At 43.2% G+C, this 25,716-nt stretch overlaps 1 protein-coding gene and 1 long non-coding RNA gene across 3 annotated transcripts; both read left to right on the top strand.

Annotated features, from left to right (window-relative positions):
- On the top strand, window positions 1-25,471 carry LOC101739275 (protein 60A). Of its 2 annotated transcripts, XM_062668197.1 has the most exons (8): window positions 1-944; window positions 16,051-16,240; window positions 17,989-18,143; window positions 19,243-19,443; window positions 20,337-20,410; window positions 21,024-21,158; window positions 22,340-22,483; window positions 25,295-25,471. In XM_062668197.1, the coding sequence occupies exons 1-7, from the start codon at window positions 575-577 to the stop codon at window positions 22,463-22,465; spliced, it is 1,251 nt and encodes a 416-aa protein (XP_062524181.1). In that variant the 5' UTR covers window positions 1-574; the 3' UTR covers window positions 22,466-22,483; window positions 25,295-25,471. The 2 variants fall into 2 exon arrangements, with proteins under 2 accessions (XP_062524181.1, XP_004929272.1); XM_004929215.5 differs by having other exon boundaries at window positions 22,340-25,471.
- Window positions 12,492-14,298, top strand: LOC110385723 (uncharacterized). Its single transcript, XR_002430978.3, has 2 exons — window positions 12,492-12,778; window positions 13,235-14,298. It is a non-coding gene; the product is annotated as an uncharacterized LOC110385723 (long non-coding RNA).
- Window positions 25,472-25,716: the final 245 nt, after the last annotated feature.

The raw sequence follows: 25,716 nt of genomic DNA, 5'->3' as shown, positions 1-25,716 counted from the left end.
TTTATAAAGTTTATTTTCAAGTTAATGTCACGTTACTGATAAAAAGTAATGTTTGTTTCCTCAACAACAGATAGAGGTCAGTTCATTAGCATAATGTGTCTAATTTACTCATATAACAACGAACATTGCTTTCGGGTTCGAAATTTGAGACTCAACTTCTGAGTTTCAGTGGTAAAAATCTTGGTAGTTGGGGTATCCAAACTAAATTAGGGAAGGTATTAAAGAGATTAATTTACAAAAAATTCAAACTTACTGCCCCGATTTGATAATCAATACGCCACCCGTTAAAGTACATAACTGCATTGTTAATGGTAGTAATAAATAATTATTAAATTAACTTATTAACATTCGGAGTTCGGACTGACCAGACTGACGTGTCCGGCGAAGTTGAATGTTTTTATTATTGCGGCGTTGTGAGTGAGGCGTGAGAGGGGAGGCAGTGGTAAGTGCGGAGCAGGCGGCGGCGGCCTACCTTGAGTGGGCAGGTCCACAGCTAGATCCCGCGGCTGGCCATGACGCGTCTCACATCTCGTTAACTCGCCACTAGCCAGTCGCAGACGCTCTCACAACGAATATGGCTGGTTTTGTGCAGTTGGTGTGTGCGTGTTTTGCATTGTTTACTGTGGTCACCGATGCCATACTTTCCGGACTTTACATTGACAATGGTGTTGATCAGACGATAATTCATCATACGATTACACGACACGAGCGCATGGTAGTAGAACATGAAATTTTAGATCTTTTAGGCTTAGGAGAAAGACCCAGAAGATCTAAATCTCCACCTTTGGATCGTTCGGCTCCAAGTTTCCTGTTGGACGTTTATAAGCAACTGGCTGAGGAGCACGAACAGGCACGCCCTACACGTAGTTCTGACATGGCTCTCAGCGGTGATGAGCAGCAAGCTATTGATGAAAGTGATTTAATTATGACTTTTCAAAGCAAAAGTAAGTTATTTTTTGTTTTCATTGCTATTTTATGTTAATTAAAATTTGTTTTCACCATATTACAATAACGAAAACAATATACGTAGGTATGTGAACATAATACTATGCAATGGTTTATTTACCTTTTTTTTTATTTACTTGCCATGCCGAGCCGCCCTAGCAGTACTTACTTCGAATGGCATAGTTCGTAAAATTATTAGAAACCCACGTTAAGTATCAGCAATAAAACTATATTACTGAATCTTAACAAATTTCCAGATATTATAATCATATTGTTATTTTATCTAGTGCATATATTAATGCCACATAAATGTACTCGTAAAAAAATAATTAAAGATCGTGTATTTCTAAGAACAGTTCCCCTGTTTATAGCATGGATCATACAGAATAACTAATTATTACCGTTTAAAAAAATTCAAAACCAGGTCTAAAAACGGCGCGAGTTTTCTTTAATGTTCCGTAAATTATTATTATTGTATTGTAATCTCGCATCAACGTGGTGGTCGAGACCAGTGACTCAATGTCTTACTACCTGGCTACATACCTCATGGAATTCGAACTATGTAAATGTGATTTTTAGGGTTCGGTAGGGGAAAAATGGCAAATGACTGAACCTTTATAATTTCGTTCGATCTTTTTTACTAGATATCTGTTGGACGTATAAAGATTAAATTTGAAAGATATTTACCTTATAAATTTAAAGTCATTTCAATATATTTATATTTTAATATATTCATGTTTATTATATTCCGGACGGCCACCGCTCAGGTTTCGGCCACCACGTGTGATTTTTAGACTTCTTACTCTCGTTGAAACGTGGTGGCTCGAGTATTGCCGCAGTGGCTGTCGCGGAACGGATGCTGGGATTGGTTCGAGGAAATAACGAAGGCTTCAGTATGGCGTTCACACGGTCCTCGTGGCTTGACCGGCGCAGGGCGTAGGAGCGAGTCTTTTCTTGCTTCTTGGGTTGGCGCTCTCCTCTTCTTCTGGAGAGGTCTTGACTCGTCGGCTCGCTGTCTCGAACTGAATTTGCAGCGAGGTAGGCCCCTTATTTATGGTCGCCCACACGCACTCGGCCAGCGCTATTATGAGTCCGAGCACGGTGGGCGTCTATTGTTCTCTCGGCCGCCTCGCTCGCCTATTGTTTGCCTAGTCGCTCTATTAGTTGCCCGTTTTGTGACTCGCTCCTGCGTTCCCACGCCAAATTAAAGACCACGAGGACCAATCTTTATTTACAAAATAACATTTACAAATTAACTTATTTCTATTTACATTTGTATGCTAACTATTTTTAACATACTGTCTATCTCTATTTCTATTAAATCTAGCTGTACTTGCGAACATATTCCTATTCTAGCGTATCTATTTACGGACATTTCTGTTTTAACGTATTATCTATTTATTCTCTATTTATTTATCGCGGACATTTTCTATTATTTTACAACTGTCTATGTGCATCGCGAACAATATCTATTTAACTATTTTCAATCATTTATGTCCGTTCGGGAATATCTTATTCTAACTATGTTTCTTTATGTCCGTCGCGAACATCCTCCCGCCGTGCAGCGTCGTTCACGTCGCTGCATCCTCCTTGGTGAGCGGCGGTCATCGTGGGCAGCACGATGATCTTCTTTGCCGGGCGTCGCAATATACCGCCGGCGGTGCGTACGTCGACCACTCGAGTGATGCCGTCGGCCCCCGGGTAAACCTCCTGGATGATCCCACGTGGCCAGGTGTTCCGTGGGAGCGTTCCGTCTGCTATTATCACGACGTCGCCTATCTTCAGGGCGGGCCCGCGGCTGTGGGGCTCCCGCCGGTTCTGCAGGTCGGGCAGGTACTCCCGGAGCCAGCGACTCCAGAACACATCTGCCAGACGTTGTGCTGCGCGCCAGTGTGCGCGCCCTATGAGGTCGGCGTCGTCAAACTTGCCCGGCACGGGGACTCGCGCCGGGCCTCCCAGCAGGAAGTGGTTCGGTGTCAGAGGGTCGGGATCGTCGGCGCTCACCGATACGTGGGTGAGAGGTCGGCTGTTCACTGTGAACTCTGCCTCTGCTAGCAGAGTATGAAATATTTCGGGCGTCGGGTGCCTCGGCTGCTCCGTGGCCGAGAGCGCGGCCTTTACCGCCCGCACCATTCTTTCCCAGGCGCCGCCCATGAAAGGCGCGCCCGGTGGGATGAAGCGCCATTGGATAAGTTTTAAGCTCGCTTCATGCTCAGTCGCCTTGTCCATAGCTTGGCGCAGCTCCTTGTCGGCACCCCGTAAATTGGTGCCGTTGTCGCTCCATATCTCCGTCGGGGCTCCCCGGCGCGCGATCATGCGCCGGAGTGCCATCACTGCTGAGTCCGTGCTGAGGCTCGCTGCCGGTTCTAAATGCAACGCACGCGTAGTGAGACATGTGAAGATGGCCACGTAGTGCTTCTGGGTGCTTCTGCCGGTGGTAACTTGATAGGGCCCGAAGTAATCGAGGCCCACGTATGTGAATGGTCGCCGATGGTGTGCCAGTCTGCTCGGTGGGTGGTCGCCTGTGGCTGGACGCGGTGGAGTGTCCTTGCGGATACGACACGGAAGACAGTAGTGGATCACGCTCCGTGTCACTGGGCGTAGGCGTAAGACCCAGTACGACTGTCGGCACTCGGCGATCGTAGCTTCGGTTCCGGCGTGGTGCATCTTTCTATGGATGAAGTCTATCATCAGTCTCGTTTCGCGTCGGGATCCGTCTAGCACGAGAGGCGAGGTGATGACGTCAGCTCCCTCTATGTTGCCGATGCGTCCGTTTATTTTCAATATCCCGTCCGCGTAAGTTACGGACAAGTTTCGCAGTCGGCTCGCTGGGGATATCTGTTTCCCTCGCTGGAGCGTCAAAATCTCTTCCTCGAAGGCTGCCCGCTGGCTCTGTCGCCAAATGAGCGTCTCAGCGCGTCGAAGCGTGTCGGCGTCTAAAGTCTTCCATTGAATGACTGCTTGCTCTGGCGTCCGCGGTGTGTTCAGCGGGGTCTTCGAAGTTGTCTTCTTTCTATTTCTCTCCCACGTCGGATCCGAGCGCGGGTTCCGTCTGGTCCTCTTGTAATAAGTGCGCTCGCGACTCCTGCGGCATAGGCTGACGAATTGTAGTATTCGCCCCGTTGCACGCAGGTACTTCTCCCACTTGGAGAAGCGTCTTGGGTCCGGGATCGCTTCGCCGAGGCTCTCTCTGCTCACGGCGAGCATTGCGCACTTCTCTTCACCCGTCTCTTCTGCCCTTCTTGCAGTCCGTTGTACGGGCCAATCATCCGGATGCCGTCTTAGGTATTCCGGGCCTATGAACCAGCGGTGGTTTCTTTCAAAGCCGACGGGTAGTTCTCTAGTGGCGTCGTCGGCGACATTCTCCTTTGTGGGGACCGAGCGCCATTCCTCCACAGTGCTGTTCTCCTGTATGGTGGCGCTGTCGGTCCAGAACACTCTCGTGTCTGGCTTTCTATTATGTTCTTCCGTGACGGCCGCGGCCATGCGGCTGCTCATCACGGCGGCTTGTAGCTCGAGACGCGGTATCGATATTGGCTTCATGGGTGCGACTCGGGCTTTGGCGAGGGAGGTCCTCATCTCCCCGTCGGGCGTCTCCACGCGCCAGTAAAACGCGGCGTCGTGGGCGTACTTGTTGGTGTCCACTTACGTGTGGAGCTTCAGGTCGGCGGCGTCCGGGTACTGCAGTCGGTTCTTCACGCAGATGGTGGTTGCAGGTGAGCTTGCCGCGCCAAAGACGATGGACCTCATCCGGTATTCTATAGGTTCTCGTGAAGGGTTTTCCCTCCACAAGTACCGGAGTGCGTCGCGGTCCTCGCTTCGGACGCCTATCTGGATGAACATCTCCGCGATGTCCGCGGAGACGGCGACGGCGTGCTGCCTGAAGCGCATCATCGCTCCGGGCAGCGACTGCAGCAGGTCCGGGTCGGTGAGCAGGAAGTCGTTTGGGCTTCTTCCCTCTATTTTTCGCATCGGCGTCGTGCACGATGCGAATCTTCTCCTGCTTCATCGGATGTGTTACGCCGAAGTGTGGCAAGTACCGGGTTCGCTTCTTCGTACCCGTCGACGGAGTTACTTCGGCGTATCCTTTCGCTACCAGTGCGTTCGTTCGTTGCTTGTAGCGCTCTTTCAAATTTGGATCCTTCTCCAGTTTCTTCTCTACGGACGTCAGGCGATTCATTGCGGCTTTAAAATTGTTGGACATCTTCGGGCTCTCCTCACGCCACAGCAGTGCGGTCTCGTAGCGGCCGTCGGGTTGCTGTTGAGTGGTCTCTCGCAGGATCTTCAGCGCGCGCTCGTCTGGGTCATTCTTCGGTGTCTTGGCGGCGACGGTGAGTCCCTCGATCGCGAAGTACTGTTTGAGGGCTTCGTCCATGTTCGTGTCGACCGTCGTCGCGTGTCCCACGAAGCTGACGCGCTGTCTCTTGCCTCCCGGGCGTGCTCCGTGCACAACCCACCCGAGCGGAGTACGAGACGCCACTGGTTGATCGCGTCGTCCCGTCCGCATCTCCTCCGTCACCAGCAGGTGCCAGTTGTCTTGGCCGATCAGTATCTTCGGCGAGGCGTAGCTTGTTTTGAAATGATGCCGGAGGTCGGTGAGGTGGTGGCACGACGCGAGGACTTCGATGTTCAGTCGCTGTGGTGTTAATTTTAAGCCGTTGACTGTCCGTAGGTTCAGGTCTTGCGGTTCCCCCGTGCGTCCGCATAGCTTCAGCGGGACGCGTCGTGAGCGTGTTGCGTCTATCTTGTTGTCTCCGATGGCAGTGATGAAGAGGGGTTCGATCGGTCCTTTGGCGCCCACTCGTCTCGCGAAGTCTTCGTCAATCAGCGAGATCGTCGACCCGTCGTCCAGCAGGGCCCATGTATCTGCTTCTCCCGCCGGTCCGATAACAGTAATTGGCGCCATCTTTAGGTAGGCTGTCGCACTTCTTGCGGCCCACGTCGAGGTGACCGCCTCTTCTTTTTCCTTCGGTTTCTGCCATGCTGGTTTCTTATGCAACAGCTCGTGGTGCGTGCGTTCACAGCTGTCGACTCCGCACCTCTTCTTTTTACACACGTGTCCCCGGGACCGGAACCGTAGGCACCGGAAACACAAATTTTCGCGCTTCGCCGTATCCCAGCGCTCGCTGACGGCTGCTCTCTTGAATTCGGGACAATCTTGTGGGATGTGCCCCGGCTTCTGACATGCTGCGCATTTCCTCTCTTCCTTCGCTTGCGTGGTGTGCGTCCTCTGAGGCGTGTTTAACATCTTCCGCCGACCGCTGGTGTTCTCCACTCTCGTCTCTGGTTCCGGCTGTGCGTATGGGCTGCACAGGTCCGCCTCGCGTTGCAGGAAGCGCGACAGCTTGACGAGGTCCGGTTCTCCCGCCGGTTGAGTCGCTGAGAATTCGAACCAGCGGTGGCGTAGAGTGGACGGCAGCTTCTCCGATGTGATGTTGGTGAGCTCCGGGTTGTACATATAATGTACGCGGTCGAGGGCCCTCAGAGCGGCGACGACGTTGTTCACCTTATTCGCGAATACGCAGATGTCCCTCGGTGTGTCCGTGCAGCGTGGCAGCGCGCGCAGTCGTTCCAGCTCCGTTGCGGCGATTGCTTCTGGACGTCCGAAGCGCGATTCTAGAGTCCGCATGATCTCGGCGGGCTCGGTGTAATGCAGCAACAAGTTTTCGACCGCTTCTCTTGCTCTTCCTCTTAACGTACGCCGAAGTCTCGCAGTGTTCTCTGCGGCGCTGAAGCTGTCCGCTGATTCGGCGTAGGCGACCTTGAAGGAGAGCCATTCTTGGTGCGATCCACTGTACACTGGAAGCTCCCCGTAGTACCGATGCGATGGTCCGGGCCTGGCTTGGCGGGCGGCCGTCGCGATGGCAGCTGCTAGTTCGGCGATGTCGCTCTTCGGTGCGACAGGTGCGGCAATCGGTGCCGCGGCAGGGGCCGGTAGCTTCAGCTGTTCTATTGGTGCGGGAAGTTCCAGTTGCGGTTGCTCGATGGTGGCTGGTGATCCGTGTGTTGACTGCATTACTCTTTCTCCGACTCCCTGTAGCGCGATCGATCGTTGCTGACTGAGCCATGTATCGACGCGCTGTGTTTGCTCGTTCTCGTCCTCCGTGAGTGTTGTGCGCGCATCTTCCTCCTCTTCAACGAGCGCTTCGGCTTCTAACGTTGAGATGCGGGCGGCGGCGAGCTCTGCTTGGAGTCGGGCTTGTTCTTCTTTGGCGCGAAGATGCTCTTCCTTGAGGCGCGCCATAAGCAACAGCCGTTGTGACTGTTGACTCGACTTTCTCGAAGATCCTCGTACTGGTGGCGCCATCCCGTCGCGGAGTGTGGAGCCTTCTTCTGTCGTCGAGATTTTGGCAGCGGCGTCCGTGATGTGGGACCCGTGTACTATTTGATTGGCCGCGAGCGCTGACTCTTTTCTGTTCTGGCTCGCGGATACGACGCTCTCCGTTGCTGCGTCGCCTGAAGTTGTTGCCGGTGTCGCGGTGCTGGGAGGTCTGACCACTCGTCGACAGACCCCGCTGTTCGGTCCCGTTGGCGACGCCGGCGAGTATTGCGTAGGCAATATTTGGCGGGAGGGGGGCATCGCTTGTGAGCCCCGCGGCACTCCCGGACACTTTTCCACTTGGGAGGAGGGTGCCGCCATCGGTGGCGGTCCCTGCGTCACTCCCGAACGCGGCGCGGTTGACTGGGAGGAGGTTGCCGCCATCGGTGGCGGTCCCTGCGTCACTCCCGAACGCGGCGCGGCCGACACAGCTCGTTGCTGTGCGTCTTGCGATGTTGAGCCCGAGACAGCTTCGTTGCCGGGCCGGTCAAGGCGTGACGACCTCATCTTCTCGGACCGTGTGAGCACCATTTCTTCAATCTTCAATCTTCAATTTTCTTCGATCTTCCTCAAATGAATCCGGCTCTCGAAGGACCAATATTCCGGACGGCCACCGCTCAGGTTTCGGCCACCACGTGTGATTTTTAGACTTCTTACTCTCGTTGAAACGTGGTGGCTCGAGTATTGCCGCAGTGGCTGTCGCGGAACGGGTGCTGGGATTGGTTCGAGGAAAATAACGAAGGCTTCAGTATGGCGTTCACACGGTCCTCGTGGCTTGACCGGCGCAGGGCGTAGGAGCGAGTCTTTTCTTCTTCGGTTGGCGCTCTCCTCTTCTTTGGAGAGGTCTGGACTCGTCGGCTCGCTGTCTCGAACTGAATTTGCAGTTTTTTTTTTTTTTTTTTTTCCTACCTATGCTGATAGCCTTGAGAGGCTATTTCAGCTTCGCCCTAACGTTAGTAGGTGAGCTCGCGGGGCTCAACCGGAGAGTTGCTAACACTGACCCTAGCAAGAGCAGTGCTTCGCAGAATCTACCACCGGATCGGAAACGCGACCCACTGAGAAGATCCGGCGAGAAACTCAGTGGGCTGTGTCTATGGGTTAGTTCGCTCGTCGAGCCCTTCGTCGCAAGCGACGGGTTCGACGAGGACGGTGACCGGTGCTTGTGGTGCCTAAAAGCACCGTTAATGGATCAGGAGGATCCGTAATGACGTGCTTTGGGCGACGTCGACGGTTTACCATTCGGTCTACTGGGTCGGGTATGTAATTTCCAGCGGCTACGATGAGAGGGTTCTCATGTCGTGCCGCCTTCTCAAAATGGCGCAGCGATGCCGACTGTAGATACTTACTAAGAAAGTCGAGCTCCAGGTCATCGTGGAGATCCACATTCCTAAGGAACCATGGCGCTCCGACGGCTATCCTGCAGAATCGTGATTGAATAACCTGAAGGGATTTCAAGTGGGTGCGGGCTGAGTGAGCGAACACTACGCTTGCATACGTCATGACGGGGCGTATACAAGTTTTGTAGAGAGTTACCTTATTGCGGAGGGACAGTTTGCTTCGACTACAAAGCATTGGATAGAGTCGTCCTAGAATAAACGCGGCGCGGTCGCGTACCGTTTTTATATGGGGGCGGAATGTCATCCCTCTGTCGAGGGTGACGCCTAGATATTTGACCTTCGAGACCCACGGTATGGGCTGGCCAAAGAGAGTGATAGGACTAACGGCGGAGGTGTTTGCGCGCCTACTACGGAGTGGGATGCTCGAAGTGATGTTCGGAGGGCGACCCCTTTTGAAGAGCACCGCTGCGCTTTTCGTGGGGTTGATGTCTATTCGCCACTTCCGGAACCACTGTCCCATGGTGGCTACTGCGATCTGGAGTCGCCGATGAAGCAGCGACATCTTCCTACACGAGTAGTAGATAGCCGTGTCATCGGCGAAGAGCGCTAGATGGGTCTCCGGAGACCGGGGTATATCATTGATATACAAACTAAATAATAACGGGGAGAGCGCGGAGCCTTGCGGGACTCCGGCAGTCAGTTGACGGGGACGAGAACGAGTTCCCTCTACTCGATATCGAAACGAACGGTTCGACAAGAAGTCTCGTATGATGAGCACGAGTCTGTCTGGCACTCCCATGTTGTACAGTTTGTAAATTAAACCGTTGTGCCAAACTTTGTCGAACGCCTTCGCGATGTCGAAGAAGAGGGCGCCGGTCGGGATTTGTTTACGCCTATTTAGTCCTATCAGAATGTGCTCCGTGAGGCGGTGCACTTGTTGTACGCACGAGTGTTTTGAGCGGAATCCGAACTGTTCGTCTATGAGAATTTTGTTCGCGGTAACAAAATCCCAGAGGCGTTTCCTAAGGAGACGTTCGTAAATTTTTCCTATCGTCGAGAGGAGACTAATCGGACGGTAACTAGAAGTTTCGTTTCTCGGTTTGCCCGGCTTATGTATACCGATAACGTCCGCTTCTTTCCACACCGCGGGAAAGATGCAGTGCGTCATAGCGGCATTTAAAATTGTAGCCAACATTGCTATCAGTTGGACTGGCAAGAGTTTTAGCGCGCGGTTGTGGATGCCGTCGGAGCCGGGTGCCTTCCTAGGTTGGAGATTGTGGATCGCGTCTCTAACTTCGTCAGTGGTAATGGGGGGTAACGCGTCCGAGGGCGGCAGGGAAGCTCTGCGCTCGACCTCCCTGTCGACTAACTCGGTGTGTTCGGGGTCCGCGTGTTGAGTGCTGGTGGTGCACTGCTCTTGCAGTGCATCGGCCAGCAGCTCAGCCTTGTCATCGTCATCGAATGCCGGTGGTTGGCCTGAAGGGCGTAAGAGGGGAGGCATAGTAGCGGTAGTTTCGGATTTGAGAGTCCTAGCTAGTCGCCAGTATGCTTGGTGGGACGGCGCGAGTTGTTCTAAATAACTATGCCAATTATCGTTACGCGCGTCGCTTAAGCGGGAGTGGACTTCGCGTTGTAGACGACGCATCTGAATCCGGTTTGAATGCGTGGGGAGACGATCGTAGGCCCGGATTGCCGCGTTCCTAACTCTTAAGAGATTCCTAAGATCGGGGGACAGTCTGATGCGGTAGAAGCTGTCCTCCACATCGACTTCTTTTGAAGATCTAATGATCGCGGAAGAGATGTGATCGGTAATGATGTTTATGGATTCGACGGTGTCCTCGGGGGATGGATTCGAATCCGGGCCGTAAGGGAGGATTGGCGGAGCGGCGTCGGCTAGGCACGTGCCCAGCTTATTCCAATCCACCATGGTCCTCGTAACAGTGACTGGGTTGTGAGGGCGACCGAGCTGCATAACGACAGGTCGGTGGTCTGAGTCTAGCTCTGACATTGCTTCGACGGAACGCAAGCGCAGAGTTACGTTCCTGAGCAATGCCAGGTCTATAGTGCTCGGACGGAGCGCGATGTTATACGGATAACATGTTGGAGTTGGGGGACCGACTATTTCAAAGGTGAGGTCGTCTATAAACGCGTCGAGACGCCTACCGTTAACGTTTGTACGATGGCAGTTCCACCTAGTGTGGTGGCAATTTAAATCGCCTGCCAGGATGACGGAGTCTCCCATGCCGAACAGTGACTCGATGTCACTGCTCAGGAGGGGCTTGTCCGGGGGGAGATAAACGGATGCGATGACGATCGGCTGGTGTCCCGTCAGCGAGATACGGCACACTGACGCCTCGATATGTGAGAGCGAGGGAGTATCGAGAGGGACAACGTGCAGGGCCCGCCTATAGTAAATGGCAGTCCCGCCTTTGGAGGCGGTGAGTCTGTCATTCCTAACCATGACGTAATTCGCGACTTTCGGGTCACGACGCGAGGGCTTCAGACAGGTTTCCTGCACTAATAGAATATCTACAAGATTGTCGCGGAGGAATTCAAAAATTTGATCGCGTTGCCGCGCGAGTCCGTTAGCATTATAGAATGCTAACGTAAGGGAATACGGTTTTTCTCTACCTTTTTGCGCCATTGGTTACCGGTAAAGATTTTTATAACGTGCGGGACACTGACTCGTAGACGTCCATATGATCGAAAGCGGCCGCGAGCCGCTGTTCGGGGGTTACCGACCTACGTATCGCGTCTGCGAACGATCGCAGACGGTCGAAGTTGACCGCGGTGACGAAGTCGCGCACGAGCGCGAAGTCGTTGACGGCAGAGGGTTGCGGGGGACGGAACGCGGGCGCGGGGCGAGGTGCGAGCAGGGGCTGGGGCGCGGGGCGTGTCACGAGCGGGGGCGGGGGTGCGGTTTCCGTTCCCGCCTTCGTATACGGCAGCGGCTTTTTCCACGCTGAGACCGTGGGAACTGCAGCCGGCACGAAGGCGGGTTTCGGCACTGAAGGTGCCGAAGTCTTTGGGCCGACGGTTCGCGGAGCCGGGTGGGTTGGACGTTTCCGCGGAGCCCTAGGACATCCACGGTAGTTCGCGGGGTGCCCTTGCTTAAGGCATAGGACACAGCTAGGAGGTTGAATTTGCAGCGAGGTAGGCCCCTTATTTATGGTCGCCCACACGCACTCGGCCAGCGCTATTATGAGTCCGAGCACGGTGGGCGTCTATTGTTCTCTCGGCCGCCTCGCTCGCCTATTGTTTGCCTAGTCGCTCTATTAGTTGCCCGTTTTGTGACTCGCTCCTGCGTTCCCACGCCAAATTAAAGACCACGAGGACCAATCTTTATTTACAAAATAACATTTACAAATTAACTTATTTCTATTTACATTTGTATGCTAACTATTTTTAACATACTGTCTATCTCTATTTCTATTAAATCTAGCTGTACTTGCGAACATATTCCTATTCTAGCGTATCTATTTACGGACATTTCTGTTTTAACGTATTATCTATTTATTCTCTATTTATTTATCGCGGACATTTTCTATTATTTTACAACTGTCTATGTGCATCGCGAACAATATCTATTTAACTATTTTCAATCATTTATGTCCGTTCGGGAATATCTTATTCTAACTATGTTTCTTTATGTCCGTCGCGAACAATTACGTGAATGTTACAATGTATAATTATGTATCAAAATTCTACAAAATAGTAGAAATACAAGTAAGCGAAGATAGTGTAGTGCAAATAATCGTACTTCCGGTAATATTATCGATAACACTTAAAAATGAAACGGGGCTTTCATTCAGGAGTTTTTATTTAGAAATTAAAAATTGGAAGAAATTAGGTTTGTTATAAATATATCGACCTTTTTGGGGTCTGGGATATTTTTGACTACAGACGTTGGTAGAGAGAATTGTCTAATTATAATTAAAATAAATTTATTTATTTTTTATTTAGAATAGTTTAGGTCTCGTTTTAAACCCGAGCATTCATCCCGCGCGCGGAACCTTCACTATGCTTTAACCGTACTAGCTCGCTTTTTTTATTATATAGCGTGGATGGACTGACGAACTCGCAGATCACTTGGTATGCCCATAACTACATACATAAACATACATAAATTGTCAAAACTCTTGGGTACCACGAAGTAAAGCCATAATGTAATTAAGAGGTAAGTAAGATTGAAGTTTCAATTGAAATAATACATTCGTGGATCTTCATTTTCTTCAGAAATAGGCAGGATGGCGTTGGCCTGACAACACAAAGCACTCCATGGTGTTTTCTAAGTGCTATACCAAAATTTTTTTGAAGCTAAATCAGCCACTTAAAATGAATTGGATGCTGTTTCATCCTCAAAACCGCAACCAAATGTTTTATTTTTCGGCCTTCCAAACCAAATTCTTAATTTACTTGATAATTTATTTCGTAATGAAAGTTGAAGGTCATCCTGAAGAAGGATAACTGTCACCTACCTCTAAAATTTAGCTACCCAGTAATGTAATACCTACCAAGTAATGATTTCCTGAATGTCTATTGAATGTCCAAAATTAACTCCCCTCTGGACATTATTTTCAGGGTAGACTACATATCAGGTATAATACTTCACAAACATTAATTTTTTTTACAGAAACAATTTAAATCACAAGAAAAGCAATCATATATGAATATTGTTTGCTTCCAATTGAAAAAAAAGAAACTATGTCCAAAAAGTTTATTCTTCAGTCTTAACAATTTTATCAGGAAGTCTGTTAAATAGTGTACAGTTTAATAGTTTTGTTATTATTTTATATATTGGTTCATAATTAGAAAAATATCGAACAGATTCGCCATGCTCCATAATGACTTATTTAAAAATATATAAAAAACTGGTGTCTAGTAATAGTTATTAAATACACGGCAACGCGCTTGCGTTAAATCCTCTAATACTGAACAGCGCGTGCAGACAGAATTGATAAACATTCCAGGAATTACAATTTCAATGTACCTAAATTAAATTCAAGAAATAAATATTTTATGTTTCCTTTTGAACCATTGTAGAATCATTTTGATAATCATACTAACTATAAATTTTAAAAATTACAGTATTTGCCTATAGAAAATTATGATAATATAAATAAAAATAGCATATTTTGTGTTAATTACAATAATTTTATGTTATTACTTACTTCTATAACAACTTTATGCACACGTTCACGCTTATTGATTTCTTAAGTTATTTGATCTGGATTGACACTGGTTTGCCTATAATAACCGTTTGCGGTATAATATTACTTTTATGTTACTGAGCATTGTAGGTAATCAATAAGAGGTAATTTATTTCTATTTATAAACTTTATGCCAAATAAATTCATCCGGTATACAACACTACAATACTAGAAGTACGTGAACGAATATTGTGAACTTATTTAACAATTAGAATTTAGGTATTGTAAGTAAATTAAATGAATGAATGAATTAATTAATTTGTTTCGAGATGCTGTAAAAACGCCGACAAATATTAAAAACGTATAAAATTATTAAAATAGCATTAGTGCATAACAAACATAAATTTAGCTATTCGACTGATTCCGTGCATATACTAAACGTAGTTTATATTTATTCTATGTAATTAAACTATTTCTGAGAAAATGGTCTGAAGTGCTGAAAAGATAGATAGACAGCAGACGAATAGTAAAGCTATCTTATAGACTACTGTTTTTTTTCCTTTTGAAGTCCTAAGAAAGCCGACTTAACCTAATAGGTGTATGGCTCTAATAAAGAATAAAAAAAAAGTCCTAAGAACAGGTTGATGTTATATTTTATTTGGATATTAACAACCGGTCAGCTCATAGTTGAAACTATTGTCCCGATTTATTTCGTGGTCTGCGTTGTCTGCGCTGATTGACGAACTTTTTCCTAAAAACGTAGGTAGCGGTAGGCAGCGGCTTGGCATTTCTGAAGTCCATAGGCGACGGTAACTACTCACTATCAGGTGGACCGAATGTATGCCCGTCTGCCTACAAGGGCCTAAAAAAAAACTTTTTCCTAAAAGAGGTTTATTTGTGAATTCAAACTATTACTTATGTGAATAAACTTAATTTCTAAAAAAATCTACTTTCACTGTTAATGTTCGAAAAGGATAAAAAAAATCCTATCTAAGTTGGTAGCCTTGGTAAGCTCTGCCAGCCTAACCGAGTGAGTAGGTGAGCTCTAACCCACGGGCGTTGCTAACACTAAACCCTAGTAAGAGTAGTGCTTTGCAGAATCTACCACCGGATCGGAAACGCGACCCACTGAGAATATCCGGCGGGAAACCCAGTGGGCTGTGTCTATAGGTTAGAATTACTCGCCGAACCCTTCGTCGCAAGCGACGGGTTCGACGAGAACTGTGACCGGTGCTTGAGGTACCTAAAAGCATCAATAGTGGATCGAGAGGATCCGAATAATTATTGCTACTAGATGATCTTTCAAATTGACGAAATATAAACAGTAAGTAAGACGAAATAATATATAATAAAATTAATAAAAACGAGTAAACTCCGACCGCTGCTTCAAGTAATTAAATAAAAATATGAATATTTACGCACACGTGCATCGTGTATCGAATTACAGCTGAACACCTGGCACGAAATTTGATTTTAGTGTGAATAAAAATCACCAAGCATTTAGTATGTAGGTAGTTAAATTATTAGCTAAGATATGTATAAAAAGATGTAAGCCACAAATCCCATTGTAAGTTTATGAGTACATCCTATTCATATATTGTTTAAATTATATTCATTATAATATTAAACGACTTTTAAAAATAAATGTCAAGTTGTTTTGATGTCAATTTTATAACTTTATTGCGACTCCGACTACGAACTACAGCTGCTACTACATGACCGCGTTATTTATTCGTTTTAGTATTATAGTGTTCTTATTTTATTTTCTATTAGTATTATTTCACGTCAGTTTCGGCACAGGAATTGGACGTTCGGGTAGATAAAAGAAACGGTGGGCTTGTCTTGTCAGTTATTTTCTGCCAATTTCTGCTGCGTACCTATAACGTGTTCTGGGCTAAGGGGTGAAAGAGTCGTCATATCCATTCCTAATGTAACTGAGACTTCGGCCTAATGTTTCAAGCTGGGCGACGGCGTTCGCGTTGTGGCGTCTGCGCGCTGATTGTCGCATTACATCAGGTGGTACATGATCTTATATAAGCTATCCTTGAAAAAAAAAGTTAACCGTGAATTGAATTGCTTCCTATTAAGTCTTTGAAAGATTTGTATACATGAATATTTACCTAATTAATGAATCTCGATCTAATTTATCTTTCAAATAGGTTTCTTAAGATCTCTCTCATACATTTTGTTAAAGGCTGATAGCCCAAAGTCTGAATATTTATAGGCCAGATGACGAAGCATTCCCTTAAAAATAGCAGACTGATATTTTTTTTTTAATTTAATACATTTTTTCACACAGGACATCACCTGGGTGTTTTACGTCATGGTCACGGCAGGCACATTTGGTTCGAAGTGGCTGGTACTCCGGGGGATGCTTCATCCCTGCTTGCGGCGGAATTGAGGTTGCATAAGTCTTCGTCACATACGGAAGACCCTACAAGCCTTTATACTGTTATCGCACACCGGGTGATTAATGTCGATAATTTGGGGTTAGTAACTTTCAGTATTATGTATATTTCAGTATATAAGTGGTGTACAATATACGGTAACATGTAATTACTGTATTATAATTGGCAAAGATTATAATTCATTCTTATTTTCAAAGTATTTTTTTCGGTTTTTGCTAGTCGTAGGCGTGATTAAAACTAGTTTTATGGATTAAGGTCGCGTTTTTTATTGTTATTATATTATTTCCGACGTTTCTAAAACCATACAGTCATGGACGACGAACCCTAAAAGTAGTTTTAAATTTTTTAAAGATTTGTACGATTAGTAAAGGCACATTGGATAGGAATATTAATATATTTTATATACAAAAGTTATAATATATAATCTTGTACACAATCTACGTATCATTTAAAAAAGCATACCATTAACTTAGCTTTTAAACTAAGTCGCTATTGTGGCGGGTAGCCATCATACAACGCAAGACAATTGACAGAAGCCTGAAACTCGCTTACGACATTTTCAAGATAAAGCGCATATATACAAGTTCCGAACAACAACATTTGGACCGTCGGTCTACCGAGCAATATCACCCGCTCGGTGGAAGATCTTCCCTTTATCGTTAAGCCTCCCAAACTATCAACTACTTTATTTTAAAGAGAAGCATAAAAAATACTTAAAAAATTACGTCCATGCAAAATATTTTCTCGTGGTTTCTCTCGTCTTTTATATTTTGAAATGAAATTGCTATAATATAATATTGTTTTCATCTAACAACAGGTTTCGAAGTTTTTTTGCTTTATGAAGTAATTTTGAGAGTCAATCATGGGAAATACCTATCCCTATTTCTTTAAATTGTATCGTGTATATTTTTTATCGTTATCAGCAATATTAAATCGATCTATCAATATAAAATACGTCATTATTATTCTAATTATCAAAATCTTAATAAAAACACTGTCTGAACAAAATAGTGTATTAAAACAACAAGAATCTCATGTGAATATTTATTGTATTTTCTCATTTTCGGTGCCAATAGTTATACGATATGTTATTCCTGTGATATAATTGAGCGGAATTACTGTAATAGCATTACACAGCTCGATGCCTACATTGCATCGAGCTAAATGCAATTTTGGAAACTCCATATGCTTGGAGTCGAATGTTTGTGTACCGAGCTATTAATAGGTATAATGAAACCATTGTTGTTTGTGGCAGAAAACGATTTACAAGTTCACGTAACATTCCTACTTCAAAGGCAGTCAAAGGAGTGAACGAAATAATCCGATAGCCCTCCGAAACCAAATGGTTTTCTCTTCAGAAATGGAATAAGCATACAGCGTAATTCAAAAGTTAATTCAGGACTTATAGCTTTTAAGATATATACCTACCGGTTATTGCTTAATAGTTTTTAATAGTTTTAGTTTTACTGGTGGTAGGACCACTTGTGAGTTCGCGCGGATAGGTACCACCGCCCTGCCTATTTCTGCCGTGAAGCAATAATGCGTTTCGGTTTGAAGGGTGGGGCAGCCGTTGTAACTATACTCAAGTTGGGTGGTGCGTCTACGTTGTAGATGTCTATGGGCTCCAGTAACCACTTAATACCAGGTGGGCTGTGAGCTCGTCCACCCATCTAAGCAATAAAAAATAATAATAATAACTAACTGATGATAGAAAATAGGTTGTTAAAATCAAAGCAACTTAAGCAATACGAACAATTATAGTCACTGACGATGACTGATTACTGAATAAATGTTCTTTGTTATAATATAAAATCGTTACACAATTTCAGAGGATTAGAACTAAAGCAGGTGGCTGCAGTGAACACCAGTGCCGGGGCTGAAGGATGGCTAGAATTAAACGTAACTAGTGCATTGGCAGCATGGCTTACTTCACCAGCTGATAACCGAGGCTTTTTCATTACTGCACATCCCCATTCACAACCCGGTACGCCTTTTTATTATATCAAATGGGTGATCGAGATTACGGTAGTTCATGGTTAATGGGAATTATGGATATTACAGCGTGAAGCTGCTCCAATCTTGAGAGAACCAGGTCGGAAATTTAATTGTTTTTAAATCAGAACGCATGACTGCATCTCGGCACGAATAAGCAGTATCCATTTTATCGTCTTCAAGAATGGTAGGGTATTTTAGGAACGGATTGGCGTCATTCTTGTTTCGGACGAGAAGCGGTCACTCCTTGGGAAAACCGCCATTACTCCTTCCTGTACTGAGCTTCGACTTAATATATCATAGTGGCCTGTGGTATTCATGGGGTAATTAGTAACCATGACTCCAATTACCGTAGGAGGTGGGTCTTCTGCATCTGAGTAATACCTAACTAAAAACATAATAAGTTACTTAAATAACGTAAAGTGACCTTTATGAGCCTTTTGAAGTCGTCGTGGCCTAATGGATAAGACGTCCGGTGCATTCGTGTTGAGCGATGCATCGGTGTTCGAATCCCGCAGGCGGGTACCAATTTTTCTAATGAAATACGTACTCGACAAATGTTCACGATTGACTTCCACGGTGAAGGAATAACATCGTGTAATAAAAATGAAACCCGCAAAATTATAATTTGCGTAATTACTGGTGGTAGGACCTCTTGTGAGTCCGCGCGGGTAGGTACCACCACTCTGCCTATTTCTGCCGTGAAGCAGTAATGCGTTTCGGTTTGAAGGGTGGGGCAGCCGTTGTAACTATACTTGAGACCTTAGAACTTATATTTCAAGGTGGGTGGCGCATTTACGTTGTAGCTGTCTATGGGCTCCAGTAACCACTTAACACCAGGTGGGCTATGAGCTCGTCCACCCATCTATTGACAATTATTTTGAACACGAAAACAAATAAAAGCATCAAGACTGGTAAAAGATGCAATTATAATGATATTTTTATTAAGTTATTTATTATTAATTAAATAAAAATACAGAGGACAAAGGGTATAAAGTAAGAATTCCTGCACACATTTTGTTTTGATATTTGATTACACACTATGATCAACGATGTTTGCGTGGTTACACTTAAAATTACTGTAATTTCAGAACGCCACATCAAGCCTGAAGAAATCGGTCTCGAAGAGCCGCGAGGAGTTACCACAGAAGGCAGACAACCGTTCTTAGTGGCATTCTTTAAAAGTGGCCCAAATTTAGGCAGTACAGATTTGGGAACGAGACGAAAACGCGAGGCGAGACGTTTGCGAAATCACAGTTACTCGGAGAACTATGTAAAAAATCCTTTAGCTGGTATGTTGAAAATATGAATGTGTTTGAAATTTCAATATAACCCCCATAATTCAATGCTAAAGATAACGTTATAAGTTTGATAAACTTAGGTAGATGACTCTGTACTGAAACGTCACAAGTATGAGTAAAAAATGAGCAATGAACCTTAAAATAATAATTAAGAAGTTTTACAATTGGCGGTCTTCGGTTTTCAATATAGAAAATGGGAACAACGGCTAGAAAGCAAATAAGATAACCTGGTTGCTTTACTCTTCTAGTCATTAGTAGCTTTGCCTACTGTGGCGTCAGGACTAGTTTGATGTCGGGTGGGCTTTGTTTATTCTTGGCTCGTATATGTGTATTTTTTGTAACCATAACAAAAGCGGATAAGTTTTAAGTGGAATTTAAAAAAAATGGTGCGCTTGGAACTTGGTGCACGTGAAAGAAGTGTAACTTCTTTTGCGGTGTGTAGTATTGTGGTTTTCTTCATTTTTCATCCTTAAATCAAATTTCTCTTGTAATAGGGAATGTTGTGTATAAGAGAAACAACCTAGCTCGCTTTCTCCCTCCCTCCAAGGTCAAGTGGTTCGCGAGACGCTCTATTTTCTCACTCTCGCTCGTTCTAAATTGTATTTTTTCTCTCTGGCCGTAACGAATCTGTCGCGAGTTAAATTTTATTCTTAACGCGCCTAAAGAAGTTTCATTTCAAACATCATCAGAAACCAGATACATAAAGTATATTTATATATTTTTTCCTCCTGCGACTGATGTTAATAGATGGCTTCATCAAGGTTCCTAAATGCATTGGTGTATTATTGTACATTTTTATTTGAAATAATTATTTATATTGTAGTTGTGAATTGATGTATGAATTTTTCATATTTTTAAAGGATTACGTGTAATTTTGTACACAGATACAGCGCATTGGACTACAAGAAGCTGTCAAATTCAAACGTTATATGTTAGCTTCAAAGATCTGGAGTGGCAGGTAAAAATAATTCATTGTATCATTTTTTTTTATTTTTTTTTTTTATTGCTTAGATGGGTGGACGAGCTCACAGCCCACCTGGTGTTAAGTGGTTACTGGAGCTCATAGACATCTACAACGTAGACGCGGCACCCACCTTGAGATACAAGTTCTAAAGTCTCAGTATAGTTACAACGGCTGCCCCTTCCTTCAAACCGGAACGCATTACTGCTTCACGGCAGAAATAGGCAGTGCGGTGGTACCTACCCGCGTGGACTCTCAAGTGGTCCTACCACCATATGTATAATTTCCAACGTTTCGAACACTTTAAAGTTTGAGTAAGATGACCACGTCCGTGATGACCACGATAACTGAAAATGCGAGCTTTAATCCGTAAGAGTAGTTTTAATTGAAGAACAACTATTAGAAAAAATGAATCAATTTGCCAGCTTAAAGCGCTAAATTATATTCGATAGACTCGCATAGAAATAATGAATCAATTTGCCAACCTAAAGGCGCTAAATTCTATTCTATACTCGTAGAATCGCATTCTCTCGCCGGCCGGATATTTTGTGTATCTGTTAAATGTGCTATTGAGCTTTTTACGTGTAATTATAAAGAGCTTTACCTTCAGGATTGGATCATAGCACCGGACGGCTATGGGGCTTTTTATTGTAGCGGCGAATGTAATTTCCCATTGAACGCTCACAAAAACGCTACCAATCACGCCATAGTCCAGACTTTAGTACATCTGATAAATCCTACAACGGTGAGTACATTTTATTGATAAAATAAAAGAAAGCAATTTTTTTCAATTAAGTTTTGTTCCGATAGTTTTAGTGTTGGACGGTTTCAAATACAATAATGATAATCCTAACAATTCTGTCACGTTTACAAATATGTATTTGTCCATAACATTACAATTAAAAAAAAAGATATGTTTTTTTTATTACTTAGTTGCGTGGACGACCTCACAGTCCACCTGGTGCTAAGTGGTTACTGGAGCCCATAGACATCTACAACGTAGACGCGCCACCCACCTTGAGATACAAGTTCTAAAGTCTCAGTATAGTTACAACGGCTGCCCCACCCTTCAAACCGAAACGCATTACTGCTTCACGGCAGAAATAGGCAGGGCGGTGCTACCTATCCGCGCGGACTCACAAGTGGTCCTACCACCAGTAATTACGCAAATTATAATTTTGCGGGTTTGATTTTTATTACACAATGTTATTCCTTCACCGTAGTAGTCAATCGTGAACATTTGTTGAGTACGTATTTCAATAGAAAAATTGGTACTCGCCTGCGGGATTCGAACACCGTGGCATCGCTTCAACACGAATGCACCCGACGTCTTATCCTTTAGGCCACGACGACTGTAATTGCTTAGATTGCGAATGAGCTCATGGCCCACCTGATGTTAAGTGTTTACCGGAGCCCATAGACAGCTACAACTTAAATGCCACCACCCACCTTGAGACAAGAGTTCTAAGGTCTTAGCTGTATCAGTATCAATGTATTATAACAGTTTCAATGTATTAAAACTAAGATTTTTGCCCAGATGCTCCTGATTATTTTCTATTATTTAGAATTTGACGTTCAGGTAGACAGCTCTTCACATTGGAAAGCTTGGGATACTGCTTCTCCGCAGAAAGAGACTGTATCAGCTCACATGCTACGAACGTACCATGTGCACTGATATTGCACTCTACCATAAGTAAATACACAAATTTAGGAACAGTATGATCTTAAGTTTAATATAAGATCTGATCTTTCATCGTGAAGTTAATTTTTGAGTTTGTTGCAAAACAATAAACAACATATCTCCTTAGAAAAAAATTGTACTTGCAAGATTTGAACTACGGCATAACGCATCACCCGATTCTATACTACGAGGCGTTTTATTGCGCCACGTAAATTTACAAATTGTTTTTATTTTTTTGTTACAAGGTACCGAAACCTTCGTGTGCGCCGATCAAGTTGTCTCCAATCTCGGTCCTCTACTATACGGATGATTCTAACGTGATCTTGCGCAAGTACAAGAACATGGTTGTGAAGAGCTGCGGTTGCCATTGATATTGTGTAATTCGATATGTAAGTGCTTAGGGCTACTTTTAAACGAATTGTATTTTCGGATTTGCTCTTCAATTATAATGAAAACCAGTGAAGTAGCGAAGAACAAAGCTTAGTCCGTCGTTCAAATTCCAGATATAAATCGTAAATTTTAAATATTGGCACTCATTGTTATTCGTCATGAACACTTTCATGTTTTATTCATTGATTTTGTTTAATATTTGATTACATTAAATTTATTTTATACTCGTATTATTTGTCTCGGTACCTAGAGTAAGTAATACTGGAGTATAACACAAGTAAATTTTATAACTTTTATGAGTAAAGCTATATTTTAGTGTATTAGAGAGCTAGTCTTTAGAAGAAAGAAAATGTATCGTCCATTAGTGGTTAGTAAATCTAAGTTTATGTATACGGTGTCTATAGTATTTACATATACTATATTATAAATGTGAAAGTAATTTTTTTTTCCAAAATGTACAAGAAACAAGTTATAGAGGTATAAAAAAATAAATTAATGGTAACTTTCATCTTGACAAAGGTACTATTCCGGGGGGATATATATAAATACTTTTTCCACCACGTGACTAAACTCACAGGTATAAGCTTGTATTGAATTGAGGAACATGATTAACAAATATGTGTTATCGCTAAGCTAAGCGTCTTCTGTATTAACATTACCTTTCTTTAGTAGTAAAGCACACCTTTCTCTGGCCCGTGCACAATTTCTTTGCTAACAATCATATCTATTCGTTGCTCTGTCGTCATACGAAGGAAAAATAAATCAACTAACAAACTTAACTATTAATAATACTGTGGTAATTTTTGAGAAATGAGCGTTATTGTGTCTACAATAAATTGAAATTATGCCAAATGGAATTCGCTCCGCTGAGTTAAAATAATATATTTTTAAAGTCTTTAAATAAGTACCTACGACCCGCGAAATTAAGATTTGTAGGATTACATTTTGACGCCCACGAATCTATCTTCTCGTGAAGAGCAATACAGGGATTTAGTCATTTCACCATTTCTAATATTAAAATTGTTTCAAAATATTAATACTTACACTATCGTACATCGATAAGCTAAATCAATATTTAACCAATGTCAACCAGATTATATTATTATTTTTTGGTTAAATAGACATTACTACGAGTAATCGTTAATGTTAACAATAAAAACTTTTGGAATGATAAATTTTGTCTTCATTAAAATTATATATTGTCGTCATTAAATTAATAATATAGCAAAACAATCGTAATATATAAAATCTAGTTACTCTAAAAGTTCATTGTGTACAGAGTGAATAAGTACCATATTATGATGGCACCTCAGTTTTATTATTTTCTTTTCTGTGAACATGAATTATTATTTATTTGACTCATCGAACAAAAAATATTCATCTCATATTATTTATCCACTCCATATCGACGCTTAAAAGGGAAACGTGACTAAGCGACAATGCGTGAACTTTACAGTAGACTAATTTAAAGTTGAAATACCTGAAAAAAAATCTATTTTAACGAATCTAGCTGTAGGATTGAAATGATTTTAATAGACCTAGAAATATCTTTTTTTACGCATCGAATATAGTTATTGTCTTTCATTCATGTAAAAAGCAGTTATTGTCGCTTAGTCACGTTTGCCTTTCAAGCTTCGATATATAGTAGCTAAAGCTTTAGTAGTGTGAGATGTTAAATCAGTTGTTGTTAAACCACGGGCATTTTTTTTTTTTTGAGATTCACTATTGAGCATAAAAAACACAGCATTTAAGCTACTTATCTCCTTAAATTAATTAAAATCCTTATTTGAGTCGTCTATTATCAAAGGTGGTAATCTGTGCATTTGGAGAAAAAAATGTTATTGATATGTCAATACAGATTGATTTGAATATAATCGTCTCCTTCAAAGAATACGGTTCAAAACCTTCATTAAATAAAGGTTAATACTTAACCTGTTATTTATCTAAGATGTCGTTCAGAAGAGTTTTGTGACTGCCAATGGAATACAAAGTCAATAATTCGTTTTTTCTGATTTACCAATAATTGTCCAAAAGTCACATTGCCGGCTTTGATAATAGTCGACTCATTTAAGTACTGTTAAAGTACGATTAATATAATACTTAAATATACATATACATAATATATACATAATACATAAACCGTACTTGGATTGCATTATTTTATTTCGATATGTTCAAAATACTTTATTCTTACACAGAAATAACATTTGCTGACCGATGTCGTGATCTAACAAACATTATTTTCTATTCATTTATGACAGACTGATAAGAAATACAGTACAAAGATTTTAACTGCACATTAATTAAGCTTTAAGCTTTGTTGTTTTAGTTTCCCACGAGTGTGTATTAAATTTTTGGTATAGTTTCGTACGTTTTAGAAATAATTGTTTGCTATAAAAAACGTGTTTATCGAATATATTAATAATGCATATCCGTGATATTTTAATGAACATGTTTATCCACAACATTTTTTCCTGTTTCTTTCTCAAATACTGGAATTGACTTTTGAAATATAGCAAAGAGTTTGTAGTTAATTTAGTGAATGAAGAAAGCGAGTACAAAATATACTGTTACTGTAGTTACAGGCATTTTTGGGAGTAGAATATCCGATTTTTAATTCTGAATAATTCATAATATGTATAATTTATGTAGCTCGTATAAAAGAAAAAGAGAAAATAATATAGTTTAACGTTTATCCAATTGAAGTCAAAGTGGTTTATTTATTATCTTAATCAAGAGTCTTCAAGTCTATCATAATCTATTTTATCGTAAAATAAGTTTTGTAGTTAAAAATATTTTTCGATTTTCAGATATTTTTTGTTTTGTTCGTCAAAATGCTTTCTCCGTCAAAATGTGCGTCGCAATGTAATTTATAAGAAGGTAAAATTAGTTTCTATGTTAGATTTAAGTTATTAAATGTGCCAATTTAGTAATTTTTTTACGTGAGTAACTAACTTTTTTTATGAAATACATTTTTAAGTATACAATGCTTGTTTTCATTTTTATATTCAAACTTTTACAGTACTTAATGTAGTACTTTCTACTGGTGGTAGGACCTCTTGTGAGTCCGCACGGGTAGGTACCACCGCCCCGCCTATTTCTGCCGTGAAGCAGTAATGCGTTTCGGTTTGAAGGGTGGGGCAGCCGTTGTGACTATACTGAGACCTTAAAACTATATCTCAAGGTGTGTGGCGCATTTTACGTTGTAGATGTCTATGGGCTCCAGTAACCA

Source organism: Bombyx mori, chromosome 4 (assembly GCF_030269925.1).
Source record: "Bombyx mori chromosome 4, ASM3026992v2".
In the NCBI taxonomy this organism is placed as follows: domain Eukaryota; kingdom Metazoa; phylum Arthropoda; class Insecta; order Lepidoptera; family Bombycidae; genus Bombyx; species Bombyx mori.
The sequence above is the reverse complement of the archived record's forward strand: the minus strand, read 5'-3'. Positions and strand labels throughout refer to the sequence as shown.

Bases quoted from the DNA above. Each gene is read 5' to 3' on its own strand.
- LOC101739275 (XM_062668197.1), top strand. From the start codon at position 575: ATGGCTGGTTTTGTGCAGTTGGTGTGTGCGTGTTTTGCATTGTTTACT. The intron at 19,444-20,336 runs GTATGTTGAAAA...TTTTGTACACAG, and splicing joins TGTAAAAAATCCTTTAGCTG to ATACAGCGCATTGGACTACA. The intron at 21,159-22,339 runs GTGAGTACATTT...TTTTGTTACAAG, and splicing joins ATCTGATAAATCCTACAACG to GTACCGAAACCTTCGTGTGC.